This window comes from Cetorhinus maximus, unplaced genomic scaffold (genome assembly GCF_964194155.1).
Source record: "Cetorhinus maximus unplaced genomic scaffold, sCetMax3.hap1.1 HAP1_SCAFFOLD_2586, whole genome shotgun sequence".
Classification (NCBI taxonomy): domain Eukaryota; kingdom Metazoa; phylum Chordata; class Chondrichthyes; order Lamniformes; family Cetorhinidae; genus Cetorhinus; species Cetorhinus maximus.
In genome coordinates, this window is record NW_027598520.1 from 5,001 (window position 1) to 32,841 (window position 27,841).

The 27,841-nt window shown below is 55.7% G+C and overlaps 1 protein-coding gene across 1 annotated transcript in view; it reads left to right on the forward strand.

Moving 5' to 3' along the window:
- Positions 1-27,841, forward strand: part of LOC144677491 (receptor-interacting serine/threonine-protein kinase 3-like) — a 37,979-nt gene that overhangs the window by 2,794 nt on the left and 7,344 nt on the right. The window contains exons 3-5 of the mRNA XM_078537569.1: positions 11,791-11,939; positions 15,267-15,316; positions 27,419-27,574. Of these exons, the coding sequence (XP_078393695.1) occupies positions 11,791-11,939; positions 15,267-15,316; positions 27,419-27,574 (355 nt within the window). The remainder of the gene's footprint in view (positions 1-11,790; positions 11,940-15,266; positions 15,317-27,418; positions 27,575-27,841) is intronic.

Consider the following 27,841-nt stretch of genomic DNA (forward strand, 5'->3'; position numbering starts at 1 on the left):
GCTATTCTCTATATCGAAACCTGTGCTGTACATTTCCTGCGAGTGTTTGATGGGGACAGTGTAGAGGGAGCTTTACTCTGTATCTAAACCCGTGCTGCACCAGTTCTGGATGTGTTTGATGGGGACGGTGTAGAGTGATATTTACTCTGTAACTAACCCCGTTCTGTTCCAGCCCTGGGAGTGTTTCATGGGGACGGTGTAGAGGGAGCATTACTCTGTATCTAACCCCGTGCTGTACCTGCCCCGGGAGTGTTTGATGGGGACAGTGTAGAGGGAGCTTTACTCTGTATCTAACCCTGTGCTGTACCTGTCCTGGGAGTGTTTGATGGGGACAGTGTTGAGGGAGCTTTACTGTCTATCTAACCCCTTGCTGCCCCGTATCCTGTGAATGTTTGATGCGGACAGTGTAGAGGGAGCTTTACTCTCTATCTAAACCCGTGCTGTACCTGTTCTGGGAGTATTGGATGGGGACAGAGGAGAGGGAGATTTACTCTGTATCAAACCCCTGTGCTGTACCTGTCCTGGGAGTGTTCGATGGGGACAGTATAGAGGGAGCTTTACTCTGTATCTAACCCCGTGCTACACAGGTTCTGGGAGTGTTTGTTGGGGACGGTGTAGAGTGATATTTACTCTGTATCTAACACCGTGCTGTACCTGCCCTGGGAGTGTTTGATGGGGACAGTGTAGAGGGAGTTTTACTCTGTATCTACCTCCGTGCTGTACCTTTCCTGGGAGTGTTTGATGGGGAAAGTGCAGAGGGAGATTTACTCTGTATCTAACCCCATGCGGTTCCTGCCCTGGGAGTGTTTGATGGGGACAGTGTTCAGGGAGCTATACTCTGTATCTAACCCCGTGCTGTACATGTCCTGTGAGTGTTTGATGGTGACAGTGTATTGGCAGCTTTTCTCTGCATCTAACCCCATTCAGTTCATGCCCTGTGAGTGTTTGATTAGGACAGTGTAGATGTACCTTTACTCTCTATCTAACTCCATCATGTACCTGTCCTCAGAGTGTTTGTTTTGGACAGTGTAGGGGGAGAATTACTCTGTATATAACCCGTGCTGTACCAGTCCTGGGAGTGTTTGATGGGGACAGTGTAGATGGAGATATACTCTGTATCTAACTCCGTGCTGTACCTAAAATGTGCGTATTGCATGTGGACAGTGTAGAGGGAGCTATTCTCTATATCGAAACCTGTGCTGTACATTTCCTGCGAGTGTTTGATGGGGACAGTGTAGAGTGAGCTTTACTCTGTATCTAAACCCGTGCTGCACCAGTTCTGGAAGTGTTTGATGGGTACGGTGTAGAGTGATATTTACTCTGTAACTAACCCCGTTCAGTTCCAGCCCTGGGAGTGTTTCATGGTGACGGTGTAGAGGGAGCATTACTCTGTATCTAACCCCGTGCTGTACCTGCCCGGGGAGTGTTTGATGGGGACAGTGTAGAGGGAGCTTTACTCTGTATCTAACCCCGTGCTGTACCTGTCCTGGGAGTATTTGATGGGGACAGTGTAGAGGGAGCTTTACTCTCTATCTAACCCCGTGCTGTACCTGTTCTGGGAGTATTTGATGGGGACAGTGTAGATGGCACTTTACTCTGTATCTAACCCCGTGCTGTACCTGTCCTGGGAGTGTTTGATGGGGACAGTGTAGAGGGAGCTTTACTCTGTATATAACCCCGTGCTGCTCCAGTTCTGGGAGTGTTTGATGGCGACAGTTTATAGGGAGCTTTACTCTGTATCTAACCCCGTGCTGTACCTGTCCTGGGTGTGTTTGATGGGGACCGTGTAGAGGGAGCTTTAATCTGTATCCAACCCCGTGCTGTACCTGTCCTGGGAGTGTTTGATGAAGACGTTGTAGAGGGAGCATTACTCTGTATCTAACCCCGTGTTGTTCAAGCCCTGGGAGTGTTTGATGACGACAGAGAAGAGGAGGTTTATTCTGAATCTAACCGCGTCATGTACCTGTCCTAAGAGTGTTTGATGGGGACAGTGTAGAGGGAGCTTTACTCTACATCTAACCCCATGCTTTACCTGTCCTGGGAGTGTTTGATGGTGACAGTGTAGAGGGAGCTTTACTCTGTATCTAACCCCGTGCTGCACCAGTTCTGGGATTGTTTGATGGGGACGCTGTAGAGTGATATTTACTCTGTATCTAATCACGTTCTGTACCTGTCCTGGGAGTGTTTGATGGGGACGGTGTATACGGAGCATTACTCTGTATCTAACCCCGTGCTGTACCTGCCCCGGGAGTGTTTGATGGGGACAGTGTAGAGGGAGCTTTACTCTCTATCTAACCCCGTGCTGTACCTGTCCTGGGAGTGTTTGATGGGGACAGTGTAGAGGGAGCTTTACTCTATATCTAACCCCGTGCTGTACCTGCCCTTGGAATGTTTGATGGGGATAGTGTAGAGGGAGCTATACTCTGTATCTAACCCCGTGCTGTACATGTCCTGGGAGTCTTTGATGGCGACAGTGCAGAGGGAGCTTTTCTCTGCATCTAACCCCATGCTGTTCATGCCCTGTGAGTGTTTGATTAGGACAGTGTAGACGTACCTTTACTCACTATCTAACTCCGTCATGTACCTGTCCTCAGAGTGTTTGTTGGGGACTGTGTAGGGGCAGAATTACTCTGTATGTAACCCCGTGCTGTACCTATCCTGGATGAGTTTGATGGGGACAGTGTAGATGGAGATATACTCTGTATTTAACCCCGTGCTGTACCTGTCCTGGGTGTGTTTGGTGGGGACAGTGTAGAGGGAGCTTTAATCTGTATCTAACGCCATGCTGTACCTGTCCTGGGAGTGTTTGTTGGGGACAGTGTAGAGGGAGCTTTACTCTGTATCTAACCCCGTGCTGTACCTGTCCTGGGTGTGTTTGTTGGGGACAGTGTATTGGGAGCTTTTCTCTGCATCTAACCCCATTCTGTTCATGCCCCGTGAGTGTTTGATTAGGACAGTGTAGACGTACCTTTACTCTCTATCTAACTCCGTCATGTAACTGTCCTCAGAGTGTTTGTTGGGGACAGTGTAGGGGGTGAATTACTCTTTATGTATCCCCGTGCTGTACCTATCCTGGGAGTGTTTGATTGGGACAGTGTAGATGGAGATATACTCTGTATCTAACCCTGTGCTGTACCTAAACTGTGCGTATTGCATGTGGACAGTGTAGAGGGAGCTTTACTCTATATCGAAACCTGTGCTGTACATTTCCTGGGAGTGTTTGTTGGAGACGTTGTAGAGGGAGCATTACTCTGTATCTAACCCCGTGTTGTTGTAGCCCTGGGAGTGTTTGATGGCGACAGAGAAGAGGGAGCCTTACTCTGCATCTAACCCCATGCTTTACCTGTCCTGGGAGTGTTTGATGGTGTTAGAGTCGAAGGAGATTTACTCTGTATCTAACCCCGTGCTGTACCTATCCAGTGAGTGTTGGATGTGGAAATTGTAGATGGAGCTTTACTCTGAATCTAACAGCGTACTATACCTGTCCTGGGAGTGTTTAATGGGGTCGGTGTAGAGGGAGCTTTAATCTGTATCTAACTCCGTGCTGTACCTGTCCTGGGAGTGTTTGATGGGGACAGTGTAGAGGGAGCTTTACTCTGTATCTAACCCCGTGCTGTACTTGTCCTGTGAGTGTTTGATGGCGACAGTGTAGAGGGAGCTTTACTCTGTATCTAACCCCGTGCTGTTCCTGTCCTGTGTGTTTGATGGGGACAGTGTAGAGGGAGCATTACTCTGTATCTAACCCCGTGTTGTTCTAGCCCTGGGATTTTATGATGGCGACAGAGAAGAGGAGGTTTATTCTGAATCTTACCGCGTCATGTACCTGTCCTCAGAGTGTTTGATGGGGACAGTGTAGAGGAAGTTTTACCATGTATCTAAACCCATGCTGTATCTATCCTGTGATTGTTTGATGGGGAAATTTTAGATGTAGATTTACTCTGTATCTAACCACATGCTTTACCTGTCCTGGGAGTGTTTGATGGGGACGGTGTAGTGGGAGTTTTACTCTGTATCTAACCCCGTGCAGTACCTGTCCGGGGAGTGTTTGATGTGGAAGGGTTAGAGGGAGATTTACTCTGTATCGAATGCCATGCTTTACCTCTCTTGGGAGCTTTTGATCGGGCAGTGTAGGTGGAGCATTACTCCCTATCTAACCCCGTGCTCTGCCTGTCCTGGGAGCGTTTGATGTGGACAGTGTAGAGGGAGCTTTACTCTATTTCTAACCTTGTGCTCTACCCGTTTGGGTGGGTTTGACGGGGACAGTGTAGAGGGAGATTTACTCTGTATCTAACTATGTGCTGCAACTGCCCTGGGAGTGTTTGATGGGGACAGGGTAGAGGGAGCTTTACTCTGTATCTAACCCCTTGCAGACCTTGTCCTGGGAGTAATTGATGGAGACAGTGTAGAGGGAGTTTTACTCTAGATCTAACCCCATGCTGTACCTGCCCTGGGAGTGTTTGATGGGGACAGTGTAGAGGGAGCATTACTTTGTATCCAACCCCGTGCTGTACCTGTCCTGGGTGTGTTTGATGGGGACAGCGAAGAGGGGGTTTTACTCTGTATGTAACCCCGTGCTTTACCTGTCCTGGGAGTGATTGATGGGGACAGTGAAGATGGGGTTTTAAGCTGTACCTAACCCCGTTTTGTTCCAGCCTTGGGAGTGTTTGATGTGGACAGTGGAGAGGGAGCTTTACCCTGCATCTAACCCCATGCTGTACCTGTCCTGTGATTGTTTGATGGTGAAATTATAGAGGTAGATTTACTCTGTATCTAACCATGTGATGTAAATGTCCTGGGAGTGTTTGATGGGGATGGTGTAGAGGGAGATTTACTCTGTATCTAACCGCGTGCATTACCTGTCCTGGGAGTGTTTGATATGGAAGGGTTAGAGCGAGATTTACTCTGTATCTAACCCCGTGCTTTACCTGTCCTGGGAGATTTTGATGGGGACAGTGTAGAGGGAGCTTTACTCTGTATCTAACCCTGTGCTCTACCTGTCCTGGGAGTGTTTGATGGGGACAGTGTAGAAGGATATTTACTCTGCATCTAACCCTGTGCTGTACCTGCCCTGGGAGTGTTTGATGGGGACAGTGTAGAAGGATATTTACTCTGCATCTAACCCTGTGCTGTACCTGCCCTGGGAGTGTTTGATGGGGACAGTGTAGAGGGAGATTTACTCTGTATCTAACCCCGTGCTGTACCTGCCCTGGGAGCGTTGGAATGGGACAGTGTGGAGGGAGATTTACTCTGTATCTATCCCTGTGCTGTACCTACCTTGGGAGTGTTTGATGGAGACGGTGTAAAGGGAGCATTACTCTGTATCTATCCCTGTGTTGTTCTAGCCCTGGGAGTGTTTGATGGTGACAGAGTAGAGGGAGCTTTACTCTGTATGCAACCCCGTCATGTACCTGTCCTCAGAGTGTTTGTTGGGGACAGTGTAGAGGGCACTATACTCTGCATTTAACCCCGTGCTTTACCTGTCCTGGGAGTGTTTGATGGGGACAGTGTAGAGTGAACTTTACTCTGTATCTAACACCGTGATGCACCAGTCCTGGGAGTGTTTGATGGGGATGGTGTAGTGGGAGATTTACTCTGAATCTAGCCCCGTTCTGTACCAGCCCTGGGATTTTTTTGATGGGGACAGGGTAGAGGGAGCTTTACTCTGTATCTAACCCCGTGCAGACCTTGTCCTGGGGGTATTGATGGATAGAGTGTAGAGGGGGTTTTACTGTGGATCTAACCCATGCTGCACCTGCCCTGAGAGTGTTTGATGGGGACAGCGATGAAGGGGTTTTATTCTGTATGTAACCCCGTGCTTTACCTGTCCTGGGAGTGATTGATGGGGACAGTGAAGAGGGGGTTTTAAGCTGTAACTAACCCCGTGTTGTTCCAGCCCTGGGAGTGTTTGATGTCGACAGTGTAGAGGGAGATTTACTCTGTGTCTAACCTTGTGCTGTAACTGTTCTCAAAGTTTTTGATGGGGACAGTGTAGAGGGTGCTTTACCCTGTATCTAACCCCATGTTGTAAGTACCCTGGGAGCTTTGGAAAGGGAGCTTTAACCCCGTGCTTTAACTATCATTTTGGTTTTGGATGGGGACAGTGTAGAGGGAGCTTTGCTCTGTATCTAACCCCGTTCTGTACCAGCCCTGGGAGTGTTTCATGGGGACGGTGTAGAGGGATATTTACTCCGTATCTAACCCCATGCTGTACCTGTCCTGTGAGTGTTTGATGGGGACAGTGTAGAGGGAGCTTTACTCTGTATCTAACCCAATGCATTATCTGTCCTGGGAGTGTTTGATCGAGACAGTGTAGAGGGCGCTTTACTCTATATCTAATGCCGTGCTGTACCTGTCCTGGGATTGTTTAATGGGGACGGTGAAGAGGGAGCATTACTCTGTTTCGATCCTCGTGCTGTATCTCCCTGGGAGAGATTGTTGGGGAAATTGTAGAGGTAGATTTAAGCTTTATCTAACCCCGTGCTGTACCTGTCCTGGGAGTCTTTGATGGAGACAGTGTAGAGTGGGCTTTACTCTGTATCTAACCCCGTGCTGTACCTGTCATGGGAGTGATTGATTGGGACAGTGAAGATGGAGAATTACTCACTGTCTAACCCTGTGCTGTACCTGCCCTGGGAGTGTATGATGGGGACAGCGAAGAGGGAGCTTTACTCTGTATCTAACCCCGTGCTGTACCTGTCCTGGGAGTGTTTGATGGGAAAAGTGTAGAGTGAGCTTTACTCTGTATCTAACCCCGTGCTGTACCTGTCCTGGCAGTGATTGATTGGGACAGTGAAGAAGGAGAATCTCTCTCTGTCTAACCCTGTGCTGTACCTGCCATGCGAGTGTTTGATGAGGACAGTGAAGAGGGAGCTTTACTCTGTATCTAACCCCGTGCTGTACCTGTCCTGGGAGTGTTTGATGGGGACAGTGTAGAGGGAACTTTACTCTGTATCTATCCCCGTGCTGTACCTGTCCTGGGACCTTTGGAATGGGACAGTGTGGAGGGAGATTCACTCTGTATCTAAACCTGAGCTGCACCAGTCCTGGGAGTGTTTGATGGGGACAGTGTAGAGGGAGATTTACTCTGAATCTAACCCCGTGCTGTACCTGCCCTGGGAGTTTTTGATGGAGACAATGGAGAGGGGTATTTACTCCGTATCTAACCGAATGCTTTACCTGTCCTGGGAGTGTTTGATCGAGACAGTGTAGAGGGCGCATTACTGTATATCTAACCCCGTGCTGTACCTGTCCTGGGATTGTTTAATGGAGACGGTGAAGAGGGAGCATTACTCTGTTTCGAACCTCGTGCTGTATCTCCATGGGAGAGATTGTTGGGGAAATTGTAGAGGTAGAATTAAGCTTTATCTAACCCCGTGCTGTACCTGTCCTGGGAGTGTTTGATGGGGACAGTGTAGAGTGGGCTTTACTCTGTATCTAACCCCATGCTGTACCTGCCCTGCGAGTGTTTGATGGGGACAGTGAAGAGGGCGCTTTACTCTGTATCTAACCCCGTGCTGTACGTGTCCTGGAAGTGTTTGTTGGGGACAGAGTAGAGGGAACTTTACTCTGTATCTATCCCCGTGCTGTACCTGTCCTGGGAGCTTTGGAATGGGACACTGTGGAGGGAGATTTACTCTGTGTCTATCCCTGTGCTGTACCTGACTTGGGAGTTTTTGATGGAGACGGTGTAAAGGGAGCATTACTCTGTATCTATCCCTGTGTTGTTCTAGCCCTGGGAGTGTTTGATGGCGACAGAATAGAGGGAGCTTTACTCTGCATGTAACCCCGTCATGTACCTGTCCTCAGAGTGTTTGATGGGGACAGTGTAGAGGGCACTATACTCTGCATTTAACCCTGTGCTTTACCTGTCCTGGGAGTGTTTGATGGGGACAGTGTAGAGGGAGCTTTACTCTGTATCTAAACCTGTGCTGCACCAGTCCTGGGAATGTTTGATGGGGACGGTGTAGAGGGAGATTTACTCTGAATCTAACCCCGTGCTCTACCAGCCCTGGGAGTTTTTGATGGGGACAATGGAGAGGGATATTTACTCCGCATCTAACCGAATGCTTTACCTGTCCTGGGAGTGTTTAATGGGGACGGTGAAGAGGGAGCATTACTCTGTTTCGAACCTTGGGCTGTATCTCCCTGGGAGAGATTGTTGGGGAAATTGTAGAGGTAGTTTTAACCTTTATCTAACCCGGTACTGTACCTGTCCTGGGAGTGTTTGATGGTGATATTGTCGATGGAGATTTACTCTGTATCTAACCCTGTGCTGTACCTATCCAGTGCGTGTTGGATTTGGAAAGTGTAGTGGGAGCTTTACTCTGAATCTATCCTCGTGTTGTACCTGTCCTGCAAGCGATTGATGGGGAAAGTGTAGAAGGAGATTTACTCTGTATCTATCCCCATGCTGTACCTGTCCTGAGAGTTTTTGACGGGGACGGTTTAGAGGGAGCTTTACTCTGTATCTAACCCCGTGCTGTACCTGTCCTGGGAGTTTTTGTTGGGGACAGCGTGCACGGAGATTTACTCTGTATCTAACCCCGTGCTGAAACAGTCCTGGTAGAGTTGGATGCGGACGGTTTAGAGGGAGCTTTAGTCTGTATCTAACCCCGTGCTGTACCTGTCATGGGAGTTATTGATTGGGACAGTGAAGAGGGAGAATTACTGTCTGTCTAACCCCGTGCTGTACCTGTCCTGGGACTGTTTGATGGGGACAGTGTAGAGGGAGCTTTACCCTGTATCTAACCCCGTGCTGTACCTGCCCTGGGAGCTTTGGAATGGGACAGTGTAGAGGGAGATTTACTCTGTTCTCGATCCCTGTGCTGTACCTGCCTTGGGAGTGTTTGATGGAGACGGTGTAAAGGGAGCATTGCTCTGTATCTATCCCCGTGTTGTTCTAGACTTGGGAGTGTTTGATGGCGACAGAGTAGAGGGAGCTTTACTCGGTATGTAACCCCGTCATGTACCTGTCCTCAGAGTATTTGATGCGGACAGTGTAGAGGTAGCTATACTCTGCATTTAACCCCATGCTTTACCTGTCCTGGGAGTGTTTGATGGTGATAGTGTCGATGGAGATTTACTCTGTATATTACCCCGTGCTGTACCTATGCAGTGAATGTTGGATGTGGAAAGTGTAGAGGGAGCTTTACTCTAAATCTATCCCCGTGCTGTACCTGTCCTGCAAGCGGTTGATGGGGACGGGGTAGAGGGAGCTTTACTCTCTATCTAACCCCGTGCTGTACCTATCCAGTGAGTGTTGGATGTGGAAAGTGCAGGGGGAGATTTACTCTGTATCTAACCCTGTGCTGTACCTGTCCTGAGAGTGGTTGATGGGGATGGGGTAGAGGGACCATTGCTCTGTATCTAACCCGGATCTGTACCTGTCTTGGGAGTGTTTGATGGGGACAGTGTAGAGGGATCATTGCTCTGTATCTAACCCGGAGCTGTACCTGTCTTGGGAGTGTTTGATGGGGACAGTGTAGAGGGAGCTTTACTCTGTATCTAACCCCTTGCTGTACCTGTCCTGGGAGTGTTTGACGTGTAGAGGGAGATTTACTCTCTAATTAACCCTGTTCTGTAACAGTCTTGGGAGTGTTTGATGTGGACAGTGTCGAGGGAGGATTATTCTGTATCGAACCCCGGGCTGCACCTGTCCTGGGAGTGTTTGATGGGGACAGTGTAGAGGGAGGTTTACTCTGTATCTAACCCCTTGCTGTACCTGTCCTGGGAGTGTTTGATGGGGACAGTGTAGAGGGAGCTTTACTCTGTATCTAACCCCTTGCTGTACCTGTCCTGGGAGTGTTTGATGGGGACAGTGTAGAGGGATCATTGCTCTGTATCTAACCCGGAGCTGTACCTGTCTTGGGAGTGTTTGATGGGGACAGTGTAGAGGGAGCTTTACTCTGTATCTAACCCCTTGCTGTACCTGTCCTGGGAGTGTTTGATGGGGACAGTGTAGAGGGATCATTGCTCTGTATCTAACCCGGAGCTGTACCTGTCTTGGGAGTGTTTGATGGGGACAGTGTAGAGGGAGCTTTACTCTGTATCTAACCCCTTGCTGTACCTGTCCTGGGAGTGTTTGACGTGTAGAGGGAGATTTACTCTCTAATTAACCCTGTTCTGTAACTGTCTTGGGAGTGTTTGATGTGGACAGTGTCGAGGGAGGATTATTCTGTATTGAACCCCGGGCTGCACCTGTCCTGGGAGTGTTTGATGGGGACAGTGTAGAGGTAGCTTTACTCTGTATCTAACCCCGTGCTGTACCTGTCCTGGGATTGTTTGATGGGGACAGTGTAGAGGGAGCTTTACACTGTATCTAACCCTGTGCTGTACCTGTCCTGGGAGTGTTTGATGGGGACAGTGTAGAGGGATATTTACTCTGTATCTAACCCCGTGCTGTACCTGTCCTGGGAGTGTTTGATGGGGACAGTGTAGAGGGAGCTTTACACTGTATCTAACCCTGTGCTGTACCTGTCCTGGGAGTGTTTGATGGGGACGGTGCAGAGGGAGATTTAATCTGTATCTAACCCCGTGCTGTACCTGTCCTGGGAGTGTTTGATGGGGATGGTGCAGAGGGACATTTACTCTGTTGTCTATCCCTGTGCTGTACCTGCCTTGGGAGTGTTTGATGGAGACGGTGTAAAGGGAGCATTACTTTGTATCTATCCCCATGTTGTTCTAGCCCTGGGAGTGTTGGATGGCGACAGAGTAGAGGGAGCTTTACTCTGTATCTAACCCCGTGCTGTACCTGTTCTCAGCGTGTTTGATGGGGACAGTGTAGAGGGAGCTATAGTCTGCATTTAACCCCGTGCTTTACCTGTCCTGGCAGTGTTTGATGGTGAGAGTATCGATGTAGATTTACTCTGTATCTAACACTGTGCTATACCTATCCAGTGAGTGTTGGATGTGGAAAGTGTAGAGGGATCCTTACTCTGAATCTATCCTCCTGCTGTACCTGTCCTGCAAGCGATTGATGGGGAAAGTGTAGAAGGAGATTTACTCTGTATCTATCCCCGTGCTGTACCTGTCCTGAGAGTGTTTGATGGGAACGGTGTAAAGGTAGCTTTACTCTATATCTAAATCCGTGCTGTACCTGTCCTGGGAGTGTTTGATGGGGACGGTTTAGAGGGAGCTTTACTCTGTATCTAACCTCGTGCTGTACCTGTCCTGGGAGTGTTTGATGGGGACGGTTTAGAGGGAGCTTTAGTCTGTATCTAACCTCGTGCTGTACCTGTCCTGGGAGTGTTTGATGGGGACGGTTTAGAGGGAGCTTTAGTCTGTATCTAACCTCGTGCTGTACCTGTCCTGGGAGTGTTTGATGGGGACAGTATCGATGGAGATTTACTCTCTATCTAACCCTGTGCTGTACCTATCCAGTGAGTGTTGGATGTGGAAAGTGTAGAGGAAGCTTTACTCTGAATCTATCCCCGTGCTGTACCTGTCCTGCAAGCAATTGATGGGGACAGGGTAGAGAGGTTAATTCTTTATCTAAACCTGTGCTGTACCTGTCCTGGGAGTGTTTGATGGGGACAGTGTAGAGGGAGCTTCACTCTGTATCTAACCCCGTGCTGTACCTGCCCTGGGAGTGTTTGATGAGGACAGTGTAGAGGGAGCTTTACTCTGTGTCTAACCCCGTGATGTACCTGTCCTGGGAGTTTTCGAAGGGGTCAGTTTGGAGGGGGATTGAGACGCTCTCTAACTCTGGACGTCCGCCTGCCTTCTCTCCGGTGGCTGAGTTGTCCTTGTGTTTCTGACCCAAACCCCCTGACGGTTTAATCTTCTTGTCAGATTGCCGACTTCGGCCTATCGAAGCTGACCCGCATCGCCTCCAACCGAGCGGTCAGCTCCATCGGCGGGACCATCGAGTACCTCCCGCCGGAGGCATTGAGAACGGACATCAACCAGTACAAACCCGCCATGGCCACCGACGTGTACAGGTCAGTGCCGCCCATCCCCTCCTCCCCCAGAACCCCCTCCTCCACTCCCTGCCCGCCCCACCGCCTAAGCAGTTTCCCCCCCATCCCACTCCCTTCTCCTCAGGAGGGCCGGTCCCCTATCCTCCGGGGTCAAGGGGTCAATGGGGGAGGGGAAGTCGCCCGCCACCCCTTTGCCGACCCCTCGCCTCAATGAAGCGCCGCTCTGGGGCGGGTGGGTGTGGTAGGGGAAAGAGGGTCCTCAGCCTCCCCTCCCTCCCCCACCCCTCCACCCCCCACCCCCCACCCACCCACCATTCCCGCCACCCCTGCTCCCGTCGATAGGCGGAAGTAGTCCTGCTCTCCCGCCTTGTCACCCCCCCCACCCCGCCGACCCCCTCCACTGTCATCCTCTTCCCTTCCTCCACCTTCCCGATGTCGATCCCCACCACCGCCCCCCCTTAACACCGCACCCCGCGCACCCTCGGTCCGAATACCGCACCCCACCACCCCCACCACCCCCACCCCCACCCCCCCCCCTCCCCCACCCCTCTCGCCCGCCGCTGGAGCTCACTGGGACAAACACAAGAATTCCAAATTTCCGAGAGCCTGGCATTGCAGGAGGAGGAGGAGGAGGAGGAGGACGGACGTCGAGTTGGCGCGAGGGGCCTCTGATTGGCCGAGGCATCGCCATGGAGAAAGCAATGTGGCGGCGGGGGTGGGGTCGTTGGGGGAGTGGGGGGGTGAAGGGGGTGGCTAGACCCTACTTCAAAGACAGGGATGCACCCACCCTCCCCTCCCCCCAGTGGGTGGGGAACGGATGACGCTCAGGCCTCGTAAAACTCGCTTTTCGAATCGCCGGGGGAGGCCCGGGGTGGGTGGGGGGAGGGAGATGCCCACGGATTCCCCCCCACCCCCCCAGAGCACCGGGGCTGTTGCCACGGCAACGCCGCGGCCCACCAGAGCCCGACTTGGCCCCCGCGCAGTAGCGCCCCCCCCCCCTCCCTCTCTCTCCTGCAGCCCTTTGAAGTTTGGGACTCCTGCAGGTGTCCTGGCCGGTGGGAGGGCGAAAAGGCCCCACAGCCCCTCACTCTGTTTACCCCCCTCCCCCTCCCCCTCCCCCTCCCCCGAGGTTAAAAGCCCCCTGCGTCGCCCAGCGACTAAACACCCTCCCACTTTGCCACCTCCCCCCCCATAGACCCTTTCAGCCGGCACCTCCTCCGGTAATGGGCTGGGCCAACGGGATAGGGGTGAGGACCACACCCCCAACCCCACCCCCAACCCCACCCCCAACCTCACCCCCAACCCCACTCCACTGACCTACCCCCCACCCCAAACACCCCCCCCACACCCACACCCTCCACTGACCCAACCCCTCCCCACACATCCCCCAACCCCCCTCCACTGACCTACCCCCAGGCCCCCACACCCTCCATTGACCTAACCCCACCCCCAAACCCCCTCCCCACAACCCCCCACCCCCAACCCGCCTCCACTGACGTACCCCCCTCCCGCTCCCCCCACCCGCCCAACCAAAACCCGCCTCCACTGACCTACCACCCTCCCCACCCCCCACACCCCATACCCCCAACCCCCCTCCACTGGCCTACCCCAATCCCCCCCGCCCCCCCACACCCCCACCCCCACCCCCCCTCCACTAACCTACTCCCCTCCCAACCCCGCCCCCCCACACCCACTCCCTCCACTGACCAACCCCGCCCCCAACATCCCTCCCACCAGCCCCCACACACCCACCCCCGTCCACTGCCCTACACACCACCCCCCTCCACTGACCTACCCCCCACACACCCTCCACTGCACTACTCCCTCCCCCCTCCACTGCCCTACCCCCCACCCCCCCTCCACTGCCCTAACCCCCACCCCTCTCCACTGACCCACCCCCCACCTCCCTCCACTGACCCACCCCCCAGCCCCCTCCACTGACCTATCCCCCTCCGCCCACATCCCCCCCACCCCCACCCCCACCCACACCTCCACCCCCACCCCCACCCTCACCCCCACCCCCACTCAACCCCCACCCCACTCCCATCACCACCCTCACCCCCACCCAACCCCCACCCCACTACCACCAACACCCTCACCCCCAGACCACACCCTCTCCCCAACCTCCACCCCCACCCTCACCCTCACCCCCACCCTCACCCCCACCCTCAGCCCCACCCACACCCCCGCCCCCACCCCACTCCCATCCCCACCCCCACCCCCACCCCCACCCCCACCCAACCCCCATCCCACTCCCACCTCCACCCCCACCCAACCCCCACCCCACTCCCACTCTCCAACCCCCACTCCCCAACCCCCACTCCCCAACCCCCACCCCCACCCCCACCCCCACCCCCACCCTCACCCCCACACTCACCCCCACGCTCAGCACCACACCCACCTCCACCCTCACCCCCACACTCACCACCACCCACACACCCACACTCACCCCCACCCTCACCCCACCCCCACCCCCACTCCCACCCCCACCCTCACCCCCACCCTCACCCCCACCCCCACCCTCACCCCCACCCCCACTCCCACCCCCACCCTCACCCCCACCCTCACCCCCACCCTCACCCCCACACCCACCCGCACCCCCCACCCCCACTCCCCCACCCTCACCCCCACCCTCACCCCACCCACACCCCCAACCCCACCCCCACCCCCACACCTACCTCCACCCCCACACCTACCTCCACCCCCAACTCCCACTCCCCAACCCCCACTCCCCAACCCCCACCCCCACCTCCACCCCCACCCTCACCCTCACCCCCACCCTCACCCACACCCCCACCCCCACCCACACCCCCACCCCACCCCCACTCCCCAACCCCCCACCCCCACCCCCACCCCCACACCCACCCTCACCCCCACCCCCACCCCCACACTCACCCCCACCCCGACCCCCACTCCCACAACCGCCACCCCCACCCTCAGCCCCACGCCCCCACATTCCCCCTGGCATTGAGTGTCGCCCGCTATCCTCCGGCAGGTTTGTAGAGCCTGGATTTGGAAGTGAAGGGCAGGCTCAGAAGACTGGGAGCGGGAAGGGCATTGGGATTAACAGCCGGCAGCTCGTGTCAGGGCGACGTGAGGGGTGGGCCTGGGATTAAAGCTCTCCGCACTGCCCCCCCTCTCTCTCTCTCTCTCTCATTGACGGGGTGTGCGCGGGGGGTATGTCTTTCTGGGTCAGACCCTGACCTTTCACCCTCTGGAAGGGGGGTGTGGTGGTGGGGGTTAGGAGTAGAGGTGCGGGGGTGGGCGAGAGCGCGGGATGCTGGGAATTGTGAGGATCCTTTGGCATCTGTCTCCGGTCCGGCTCAACCCCCTCTTTCTCTGTCACAGCTTCGGGATCCTGATATGGAGTGTCCTGACCGGCAAGCACCCCTACAATGGTGAGTCCCTCAGGGTAGTGTCCTCGGCCCCACCATCTTCATCAGTGACCTTCCTTCCATCATATGGTCAGATGTGGGGATGTTCGCTGATGATTGCACAATGTTCAGCACCATTCGCGGCTCCTCAGATACTGAAGCAGTCCATGTCCAAATGCAGCAAGACCTGGACAATATCCAGGCTTGGGCTGACAAGTGGCAAGTGATATTCGCGCCACACAAGTGTCAGGCAATGACCATCTCTAACAAGAGAGAATCTAACCATCGCCCCTTGATGTTCAATGGGCATTACCATCACTGAATCCCCCACTATCAACATCCTGGGGGTTACCATTGACCAGAAACTGAACCGGACCAGCCATATAAATACTGTGGCTACAAGGGCAGGTCAGAGGCTGGGAATCCTGCGGAGAGTCACTCACCTCCTGACTACCCCCCAAAGCCTGTCCACCATCTATACAAGGCACAAGTCAGGAGTGTGATGGGATACTCCCCCCACTTGTCTGGGTGAGTGCGGCTCCCACAACACTCGAGAAGCTCGACACCGTCCAGGACAAAGCAGCCCCGCTCGATCGGCACCCCATCCGCCAACATTCACTCCCTCCACCACCGACGCACAGTGGCAGCAGTGTGTGTACCATCTACAAGATGCACTGCAGCAACTCACCGAGGCTCCTTCGACAGCACCTTCCAAGCCCCCGACCGCTACCATCTAGAAGGATGAGGGCAGCAGACGCACGGGGAACACCACCACCTGGAAGTTCCCCATCCGAGCCACACTCGCCATCCCGACTTGGAAATATATTGGCCGTTCCTTCACTGTCTCCGGGTCAAAATCCTGGGAACTGCCTCCCTAACAGCACGGTGGGTGTACCTATCCCCACAGGGACTGCGGCAGCTCAAGAAGGTGGCTCACCACCACCTTTTTAAGGAGCAACTAGGGTTGGGCAATAAATGATGGGCCCAGCCAGCGATGCCCACATCCCGTCAATGAATAAAAGAAAGTAGGGGTTGGAGAGTGGGGAGGGGGAGGGGGAGGTGAGTGGGGGTCTGGGCGGTGGACGGAAGGTGGGGACCTGTGAGCCCCAGCGATGCAAGGGAGGGGCATGAATGCAAGCCCGTCGACAGCTCCTTCCTAGCCGACTCCTTCGTCTTCCCCAGGCGCCCCGCTCATGGCATTGTGCGCCGCTGAGGGCAGGTGATTAGCCATGTGCATCCCACCTTCCCTGCATGACAAGTCGACTGTGCATCGCCCGTAGATCTGCAAAGCGACCACATCCATAAGCCACTCGCTTTCTGAACCTCATTGGCCTTTAGCGTGGGAAGCCTGGCTGTTTGCCTGCACTGTTCACCTTGCGATTCCTGTGGTGGACATGTCAAACAGAAACCTATGACAGGAGCCCCGTATTCATTAGTCAGTGGGTACGTCCCCCTTTCCCGGCCATTTTATTTACTTTAGACTAGCGCCTAGGCCTAGGCTATTGTAATGCAAGTTTATAGGCGGCACCCAAAAACCGAAAAGACCTGAAATGCGCAAGGAGGGGCTTGACATGTCTCTCAGAGCTCGGAGGTGCAGAGGGATCTGGGCGTCCTAGTGCATGAATCGCAAAAGGTTCGTATGCAGGGACAGCAGGTAATTAGGAAAGCGAATAGAATATTATCATTTATTGTGAGGGGAATTGAATACAAAAGTAGGGAGGTTATGCTTCAGTTGTGCAGGGCACTGGTGAGACCACATCTGGAGCCCTGTGTACAGCACTGGTCACCTTATTTAAGGAAGGATGTCAATGCGTTGGAAGCCGTTCAGAGAAGGTTCACCAGACTCATACCAGGGATGCGCAGCCTGTCTTATGAGGGAAGGTTAGACAGGCCGGGCTTGTATCCATTTGAGTTTAGGTGAGTGAGAGGCGACTTGATTGAAACCTTTAAGATCCTGAGGGGGGGTCTTGACAGGGTGGATGTGGAGAGGATGTTTCCTCTTGTGGGAGAATCTAGAACGAGGGCGGGGGTCACAGTTTAAAAATAAGGGGGGTCGCCCATTTAGGACGGAGACGAGGAGAAATTTTTTCTCTCAGAGGGCGGTGAGACTTTGGAAATCTCCTCCTCGAAAGGCGGTGGGAGCGGAGTCTTGGAATGTTTTTAAGGTGGAGCGGGATAGATTCTTGATTAACAAGGGAGTGAAAGGTTATTGGGGGTTGGTGGGAGATTGCAATCAGGTCAGGTTGAGTGGCAGAGCATGCTCAAAGGGCTGAGTGGCCTGCTCCGGCTCCGAATTTGTATGTAAGTGCAGAAGGAGGCCATTCAGCCCTTCAAGCCCGCACTGGCTCTCTGAAAGAGCATTTTACCCAGTCCCACGCCCCTGCCTTATCTCCTGTGGTGGGGTGGCCGAGTTGTGCTATTTAATGATGGAGTCGATCACCAGTCACTTCCTGGGCAGAAACTTTAACTTTATTTACAACGTTCTCAGCAGCAACGGCACGCACGCGTGCTTTCAACTCCAACTCTAACTCTGCACCAACTGCGGAGGTAGCCCCGTGCTACCCTCACATCGGTTACCACAGATCACGTGATCTTCCTGAACAAGTATTATTCTTAAAGGTACATTGCACACCAAACACAACCATAATTACTGCATTCCTCTCCCTTTAACTATACATATTGTATTTACAAGTACATATTTTGCAAGACTACATAACATTTACGCTGGGTGAAGAATTTACAAGTTCAGCCTTTTGGGTGGTTTCCTGGTCCGTGTGGAACGTCGCAGCTCCACAGCTTCCGATTCTTTGCCGGGAACCCCCTTTCCCGGGAATTGCCTGAACATCAGCTGCTTGGGTGGGCAACTTGCAGTTCAGTATCCTCAGCTCTCACAGGATCGTCGGTCACGTCAGTCCTGGGTTGAGCGTCCTCAACAGGAAACGCAGACCCGGCCACGATCACCGGTGGAACCAAATCCCGGTGATTTGTCTCTCTCTCTCTCTCTCTTCCTTAAACGGTCCACGTGTTTCCGGGTGATCCGGCCTTCCCCCTCCACATGGTAAGACAGAGGTCCAGTTGCCGCACTTATTTCGCCCGGTGACCGCTTTCGTCCTTCCCCGCGGTTTCTCACGTACGCCGACTCTCCCGCGGTAAATTCCCTCTGGCGACTATGCCGGCCGTGCTTGGTTTTCTGGCTTCCCTCGCTCCTTTCCACCTTCCCCTCTAAACTCGGCATGATCATCGTCGCCCTGAGACGGCGTTTCAACACTAACTCCGCAGGTGTGACGCCTGTCGTTGCGCGAGGGGTAGTCCTGTAATGAAAAAGAAAGCGGGCTAGCTTGGTTGCCAAGGAACCGCCGGTTAGCTTCCTCGTGCCCTCCTCGAACGTTAGAACCGTCCTTTCGGCCAGTCCGTTTGAGGAAGGGCGGTAGGTGAGCGACACCGCTGGGGCTGATAAACCGCTGAAACTCAGCGCTCGTAAGCGCCGTGCCGTTATCAGAAACGGCTACCTCTGGTAGTCCGTGAATGGCGAGAACTCTGACGTGGTTTCCCGATTGTAGCGGCCGACGTTGGTGACTTCACCTCATGCACGTCCGACCCTTTCGAACGGGCGTCGACAATGAGCAGGAACGTTGATCCCAGGAGAGGACCAACGTAGTCAATGTGTAACCGCGCCCGGGGTCTACCTGGCTACTCCCATGGGTGGAACGGAGCTGTCACTGGCAACTTGGCTTTCGCCGTTGCTGATGTTGCACCCAGTGCGTCACTAAACTCTCTATTTCGCCATCCATCCCCAGGCCGCCGTAGATAGCATGCGTGCTGTGGTCTTCATTCGGGAAATTCCTGAAAGGACGCTGTCCAGTTCAGTTAAGAGCGGCTCCCTCCCCTTTGGAGGAACTATCGCTCGTGCTCCCCACAATAAGACGGCACCCTGGCTGGTTATTTCATGCCTTCTGTTGAAGGGCGGCTTCACTTGATCAGATACAGAGCTCCTGTGACAAACCACAAAGCACTTGTCCTCGTACTTGAGGTAGGACTGAGCCACGTCCTGCCCAGTCTCTGATCGGCCGATCACATATCGAGAGAGGAGTTTTAAGAAATCTAACAGTAAGGCAAGTTCCTGTGGAGCTGGGGACGTGCTCATCACCAAGGGCGCCGGCGTTTGCGATTTGACTGCCGGGCCTATGTACGAAAGAGCACTCGTACGCTGCCAGGATTAAAGCCCATCGTTGCATTCGTGCTGAGGCTATGGGTGGTATCGCCTCGTCCTCGCTGAACAATCCTCGTAATGGTTTGTGTGGCTTGAAAGGATTGTAAAATGGCGTCCGCGTACGTGTGCCAGTGAAATGACTTGATACCAAAGATGGCGGACGGGCCTTCTTTCTCGATCTGCGAGTGCTGCGAGAAGCTTACAGAATACCGAAAGGCCTGGATAGAGCGGACGTGGGGAAGATGTTTCCATGAGTAGGAGAGACCAGGACCCGAGGGCACAGCCTCAGAGTAAAGGGAAGACCTTTTCGAACGGAGATGAGGAGAAACTTCTTTAGTCAGAGATAGGTGAATCTATGGAATTCATTGCCACAGAAGGCTGTGGAGGCCAGGTCATTGAGTGTATTTAAGACCGAGATAGATAGGTTCTTGATTGGTAAGGGGATCAAAGGTTACGGGGAGAAGGCGGGAGAATGGGGTTGAGAAACTTATCAGCCATGATTGAATGACGGAGCAGTCTCGATGGGCCGAATGGCCTAATTTCTGCTCCTATGCCTTATGGTCTTATGGTCTTATCCCTTTTCCGCTGTAGTGAGCATCCCTGATAGGTAAGCTGTTGGCCGTTTCCCTGCCGTGGTCCATCCGGTGGGAGAGCGCCGCTCCCACTCCGTAAGGGGGATGGGTCACAGGTCAGCACCAATTCTTTCGTCTGGCCGTAATGCGCTAATGGATCGGGCGAGTGCAACAATGGCTTCACCTTAATGAAAGATTCGTTCTGGGGCGCCTCTCAAGACCAACGTTGCTTCTTTTGGAGTAGAGAATGCGGGGGTGGGGGGCGGCCAGCACTGTAGACAAATTGGGTAAGACCCGCCCATCATGGTTGACCATTCCGAGGAACGATTTGAGCTCGGAGGCACGGGTGCCTCTGGTATGGCTCTCACTTTCCCCTCAACCGGGTGGAGGCCCTGTTAGTGTTTCTGTATCGTCCTCCTACGTGCCTTCGTCTTTCTGGCGCAGGCTTCAATCTCGGCCTTCATTTTTGACGTCACTACTGGCCACACCTCTCCCAGGTGCCAGCTGAACTTGGCTGAGCTCAGTGGCTGACCTTTCCATGACCTCCTTGCCTACTCACAACTTGCAAAAGCGCCACGACTTTTCCTTTCAAGGCCTTTTCAGCTTCATGTAGCTGATTCTTCAGCTCTTTGCTGGGCAGTTCGCTTCACTAAGCAGGCGCTGCCTTGGAATTTACCCAAACTCCTGTCTCCTGGCTGCATCCAGCTATACATGACTCCCAGGCCTTCCCCCACAGCCCTCTCCCATCACCCGGCCTTCCCCCTGAGCCCTCTCCCATCACCAGCCCATCCCCCTGAGCCCTCTCCCATCACCAGGCCTTCCCCCTAATCCCTCTCCCATCACCAGGCCTTCCCCCTGAGACCTCTCCCATCACCAGCCCATCCCCCTGAGCCCTCTCCCATCACCAGGCCTTCCCCCTAATCCCTCTCCCATCACCAGGCCTTCCCCCAATCCCTCTCCCATCACCAGGCCTTCCCCCTGAGCCCTCTCCCATCACCAGCCCTTCCCCTGAGCCCTCTCCCATCACCCGGCCTTCCCCCTGAGCCCTCTCCCATCACCAGCCCTTCCCCCTGAGCCCTCTCCCATCACCAGCCCATCCCCCTGAGCCCTCTCCCATCACCAGGCCTTCCCCCTGAGCCCTCTCCCATCACCCAGGCCTTCCCCCTAATCCCTCTCCCATCACCAGGCCTTCCCCCTGAGCCCTCTCCCAACACCAGCCCTTCCTCCTGAGCCCTCTCCCATCACCAGCCCTTCCCCCTGAGCCCTCTCCCATCACCAGCCCTTCCCCCTGAGCCCTCTCCCATCACCAGGACTTCCCCCTAATCCCTCTCCCATCACCAGGCCTTCCCCTGAGCCCTCTCTCATCACCAGGCCCTTCCCCCTGAGCCCTCTCCCATCACCAGGCCCTTCCCCCTGAGACCTCTCACATCACCCGGCCTCTCCCCTGAGCCCTCTCCCATCACCAGGGCCTTCCCCCTGAGCCCTCTCCCATCACCAGGCCTTCTCCCTGAGCCCTCTCTGATCACCAGGCCTTCCCCCTGAGCCCAATCCCATCCCCAGGCCCTTCCCCCTGAGCCCTCTCCCAACACCAGGCCTTCCCTCTCAGCCCTCTCCCATCACCAGGCTCTTCCCCCTGAGCCCTCTCCCAACACCAGGCCTTCCCCCTCAGCCCTCTCCCATCACCAGGCTCTTCCCCCTGAGCCCTCTCCCATCACCAGTCCTTCCCCCTCAGCCCTCACCCATCACCTGGCCTTCACCCTGAGCCCTCTCCCATCACCAGGCCCTTCCCCTGAGCCCTCTCCCATCACCATGCCCTTCCCCTGAGCCCCCTCCCATCACCCAGCCTTCCCCCTGTGCCCTCTTCGATCACCAGGCCGTCTACCTGTGCCCTCTCCCATCACCAGGCCCTTCCCCCTGAGCCCTCTCCCATCACCAGGCCCTTCACCCTGAGCCCTCTCCCATCACCAGGCCCGTCCCCTGAGCCCTCTCCCAATACCCGGCCTCTCTCACTGAGCCCTATCCCATCACCAGGCCTCCCCCGGAGCCCTCTCTGATCACCAGGCCTTCCTCCTGAGCCCTGTCCCACCACCCGGCCCTTCCCCCTGAGCCCTCTCCCATCACCAGGCCTTCCCCCTGAGCCCTCTCCCATCACCAGGCCTTCCCCCTGAGCCCTTTCCCATCACCCGGCCTTCACCCTGAGCCCTCTCCCATCACCAGGCCCTTCCCCCTGAGCCCTCTCCCATCATCCAGGCCTCTCTCACTGAGCCCTCTCCCATCACCAGGCCTTCCTCCTGTGGCCTCACCCATCACCAGGCCTCCCTCGGAGCCCTCTCTGATCACTAGGCCTTCCCCCTGAGCCCTCTCCCATCACCAGGCCTTCCCCCCGAGCCCTCTCCCATCACCAGGCCTTCCCCCTGAGCCCTCTCCCATCACCAGGCCTTCATCCTGAGCCCCCTCCCATCAACAGGCCTTCCCCCTGAGCCCTCTCCCATCACCAGGCCCTTCCCCTGAACCCCCTCCCATCACCAGGCCCTCCCCCCTGAGCCCTCTCCCATCACCAGGCCTCCACCCTGAGCCCTCTCCCATCACCAGGCCCTTCCCCCTGGGCCCTCTCCCATCACCAGGCCTTCCCTCTGATCCTCTCCCATCACCAGGCACTTCCCCCTGAGCACTCTCCGATCACCAGGCCTCCCCCCTGAGCCCTCTCCCAATACCCGGCCTCTCTCACTGAGCCCTATCCCATCACCAGGCCTTCCCCCTGAGGCCTCACCCATCACCAGGCCTCCCCCGGAGCCCTCTCTGATCACCAGGCCTTCCTCCTGAGCCCTGTCCCACCACCCGGCCCTTCCCCCTGAGCCCTTTCCCATCACCAGGCCTTCATCCTGAGCCCTCTCCCATCACCAGGCCTTCGCCCTGAGCCCTCTCCCATCACCCGCCTTCCCTCTGATCCCTCTCCCATCACCAGGCCCTTCCCCCTGAGCCCTCTCCCATCACCAGGCCTCCACCCTGAGCCCTCTCCCATCACCAGGCCCTTCCCCCTGAGCCCTCTCTAATCACCAGGCCTTCCCCCTGAGCCTTCTCCCATCACCCGCCTTCCCTCTGATCCCTCTCCCAACACCAGGCCCTTCCCCCTGAGCCCTCTCCCATCACCAGGACTTCCCCCTGAGCCCTCCCCCATCACCAGGCCTTCACCCTGAGCCCTCTCCCATCACCCGGCCTCCACCCTGAGACCTCTCTGATCACCCAGCCTCCCCCTGAGCCCTCTCTGATCACCCGGCCTCCCCCTGAGCCCTCTTCCATCACCAGGCCCTTCCTCCTGGGCCCTCTCCCATCACCAGCCCCTTCCCCCTGAGCCCTCGCCCATCACCAGGCCCTTCCCCCTGATCCCTCTCCCATCACCAGGCACTTCCCCCTGAGCACTCTCCGATCACCAGGCCTCCCCCCTGAGCCCTCTCCCATCACCAGGCCTCCCCCCTGAGCCCTCTCCATTCACCAGGCCTTCCCCCCGAGACCTCTCCCATCACCAGCCCCTTCCCCCCGAGCCCTCTCCCATTACCAGGCCCTTCCCCCTCAGCCCTCTCCCATCACCAGCCCCTTCCCCCTGAGCCCTCTCCCATCACCAGGCCCTCCCCCTGAGCCCTCTTCCATCACCAGGCCTCCCCCTCAGCCCTCTCCCATCACCAGGCCTCCACCCTGAGCCCTCTCCCATCACCAGGCCTTCCCCCTGAGCACTCTCCCATCACCTGGCCTCCACCCTGAGCCCTCTCCCATCACCAGGCCATTCCCTCTGAGCCGTCTCTGATCACCAGGCCTTCGCCCTCTCTAATCACCAGGCTTTCCCCCTGAGCTGTCTCTGGTCTCTTGTAGCCTTCCACAGAGTCGCCCCCCCTCTCTGGCTCTCTTTGTTGTCTTCTGCAGAGTTGCCCCCTCTCTGGGGTCTCTTATCCCCTTCGGCAGCGTTGCCCCCTCTCTGGGGTCTCTTATACCCTTCGGCAGAGTTGCCCTCTCTCTGGGGTCTCTTATCCCCTTTGACAGAGTTGCCTCCTCTCTGGGGTCTCTTATCCCTTTCGGCAGAGTTGCCCCCTCTCTGGGGTCTCTTATCCCCTTCGGCAGAGTTGCCCCCTCTCTGGGGTCTCTTATCCCCTTCGGCAGAGTTGCCCCCTCTCTGGGGTCTCTTATCCCCTTCGGCAGAGTTGCCCTCTCTCTGGGGTCTCCTGTCCCCTTCGGCAGAGTTGCCCCCTCTCTGGGGTCTCCTGTCCCCTTCGGCAGAGTTGCCCCGTCTCTTTGGGACTTTCTGTGCTGTGTTTGTGTTTCCCACGCTGGTCATGTTTTTGGCGGGATCCCCGCCATGGTGAGCCCTCTTCTCTTTTAACTCTGTAAAACTTTTCGTTCATGTTCGGGGGGAAGAAATCACAGCAGTGATTTCTTCCCCCCTTTTCTGGGCCATTCTGCAGGGGCTTTTGCTCCTTATTTAAAAAAAACATGTAAAGCTGCAGCACTGCTCTCTCTGTTCCGACTGCCCCCCCACTGTCCTCCTCTTCTCAACTTGCAAGCTGTGTGACAGCCTCCCCAAGCCACTGAGTCTACAGGACTGCCACCTGTTTTATAACCCAGGTACAGATTCTCTTCCCTTTTCCAATGATCTGCTCACCCGTCCTGTGGACTCCCACTCAGGGGTCCTGTGGCCCCGGTGCTATTCTTCCAATGCCGGGAGTGCTCCGGGACAATCCCCCCAGCCATTTGGATCGGGGCCCGTTTCTCCTTTAGCCTAAAGCGACAGCCTGCCGGTTGCGTATATCTCCCTCTCTTTTCAACTTGATTTCTCCTGCTCAACCCTGTTTCATCCTCCCTGGTTGAGGGGTGGCCGAGTTGTACTGCTAAGGACAGAGTTGACCACCAGCCGCCTCTTGGGCGCAGACTTTAAGTTTACTTACAACTCAGCTCAGCAGCAACGGCACGCGTGCTTTCAACTCCAACTCTAACTCCGCACCAACTGCGGAGGTAGCCCGCGCTGCTCTCTCGTTGGCTACTGCTGATCATGTGACCTTCCTGAACAGGTATTACCCTTAAAGGTACATGGCGCACCGAACAAAACAGTAAATGACCCTGTAACCTTGCACATTTCTCTCATTTCAGGGAGCAATCCTTTTGAATGCCTTGATTGAACCCACCTCCCGCCCCTCCCTCTCAGGGAGCTCGTTCCGGACTCCAACCACCCTCCCGGTGAAAATAAATTTCCCTCGCATCATATTTACTCCTTTAGCCGATTATTTTGAATCTGTGCCCCCCCCCGGTCCCTGATGCTCTCTCTCTCTCGAGTGGGAAACACAGGGCGGGATCTTGCCCTTGTCAGGAAGCTGCCCACCACCCTCAGTGGGGGCCAGAATTCAACCTCAAAATGTTTCATTTGATTTTTATTTGCTTTGGAGAAACTCGTCCTGCCCGTGGATGAGGTTTCCCCAAAGAAGTGGCAGGGCAGCAAAAACTTTCTTTTAAGGGCCTTTTTAGTGGCCTTAATGGGGCCTCTTAATCGTCAGCGGGTGCACTGTCAACTCCGGCGCCCGCCCGCCGACCGAAATATCGCTCGCTGGGCATCGGGACGCTCGCCCCGGCTCTCATGGTTTTGCCCTCGGTTTCTCATTATTGACCCTGTCCGTGCCCCCTCGGGATCCTGAATTCCTCGATCGGGCCTCCTCTCAGCCCACTCTCCTCCGAGGAAGGCAGCCCCGCCCTCTCCGGTCTCTCCTCGTCTCTGTCCTTCATCCCGGGAATCATTCTCGTGGACCTCCTCCGGCCCTCCACTCCAGTCCCCTTCGCAATCCTCCCTCAGGGGGTGGCGCCCAGAACTGGACGCGGTGCTCCGGATGAGGCCTAACTGGTGTCTCATACCCGCTCAACAGGACCCTACTTACTCCTGCGCTCATTTAGGATGGACGCGAGGAGAATATTGTTCCCTTGGAGGGCGGCGAGTCTTTGGAACTCTCTTCCTCAAGAGGTGGTGGGAGCGGAGTCTTGGGATGTTGTTGAGGCGGAGCTGGATAGGTCCTCGATGAGCGAGGGTGGGGGTGGGGTGAAAGGTTATCGGGGGACGGTTGGTGGGGGGAGGGGTCGGCGGGGATGTGGGGTCGAGGTCACAGTCGGATCGGCCGCCATCTTATCGAACGGCGGGGCAGGCTCGAGGGGCCGAGTGGCCTCCTCCTGCCCCCGACTTGCACGCAGGACCCTCGGGCTGGACAAAATCCGAGGGAGTTTCACGGGAGAAAGGGATAGGAGGAAATGTCAACCGGGGCTGGGGGCGGGGTGAGGAGGGTGGTCGAGGAGATGAAGAGTGGGGGGAAGAAGCTGGCACGGAGCACAGGCACCAGCAGGGATGGAATGGGCTGAATGGCCTGCATGGTGTCAATGACGATCTGCATAACACCTCCCCAGGGCGTTCCACACCAAACGGCTGACCAACAGATTGCCTGGCCGGAGGAGGAGATATTGATGGGCAGGTGGCCCAGAGCTCGGCCAATGGCGGGGGGAGGGGATGGGGGTGGCGGGGGTGGGGGGGTGGGGAGGGGTTCGGTTTTAAGGAGCACCTTGAAGTGGGAGAGCGAGATCGAGAGGGCCGGAGAGGTTGAGGGAGGGAATTTTCCAGAGGTCGGGAGGGGGGCGGTTGGGGAGGGTGGGAGGAGGTGGCTCTGGGCGGAGGAAAGCCAAAGGTGGAGCAATTCAAATCAAGGGCGGGTTGGGGGGGGTGGGGGGGGGGGGGGGTGGGAGGGGGTGGGGTGAGGAGGACGCTCGGGAGGCCGGAATCGAAGGAGCGCAGAGATCTGGTAGGGTCGAGGGGCATGGAGGAGGTTCCAGGGAGGGGAAAGGGGGAGAGGGGGGGTAGGGGGAGTGAGGACCTTAGTGAACCAGATGGGTTTTTTTTTTTCGACAATCAGCGGCAATGGTTTCACGGCCGTCGCCAGACTATTTTTTTTATTAATCGAATACAAATTTCAACGTCTGTCGGAGGGGCGGGGATTCGAACAGAGCATTTACCCGGGGTCTTGGCAATACTAGTCCAGTGACAGTGCCACGATGACTCCGCTTCACCGTGGGGTGGGGGTGGGGGAAAGGCAGAGGTTGAGGAATGTTCCGGTGGCCGTGGATACGCAGGCCGGTGGGGCGGGGAGCGGGGAAAGATGGGCCGAAGGCCGGCAAAGCGGGGATTTCCCCATCTCCTGCACACGGCTGACGCCCGCACAACTCCCTTTCTCGGGGAGCTCAGTGGAATCTTTCCCCGGACAGCCTGCTTGGCTAGGCCTCGCCCTCCGATTTTAACTGGCTCCCGCTTTTCTCCGTTTCTCGAAGCAGGGAATCGGGCCCTCATCCCGATCCTCATCCCTGAGAACCAGCGGCCGGACCTCAACCTCCTTCCCAGCCAGGGGCCCCTGGAGAAGCTGGAAGAGCTGAAGCAGCTGATGGAGGAATGTTGGCAGAACCAGGCCGAAAAGCGGCCAACTTTTGCGGGTAAGCAGGGGGGTGGTGGGGAACCGAGGGCATATCGGACTGCTCCTGATAGCAGGCGGGCACCCAGGGCAGGTACACCATAGGGTTACGTAGAGAGTAAAGCTCCCTCTACACCGTCCTCATTAAACACTCCCAGGACAGGTACAGCACGGGGTTAGATACAGAGTAAAGCTCCCTCTACACTGTTCCCATCAAACACTCCCAGGGCAGGTACAGCACGGGGTTCGATACAGAGTAAAGCTCCCTCTACACTGTCCCCATCAAACA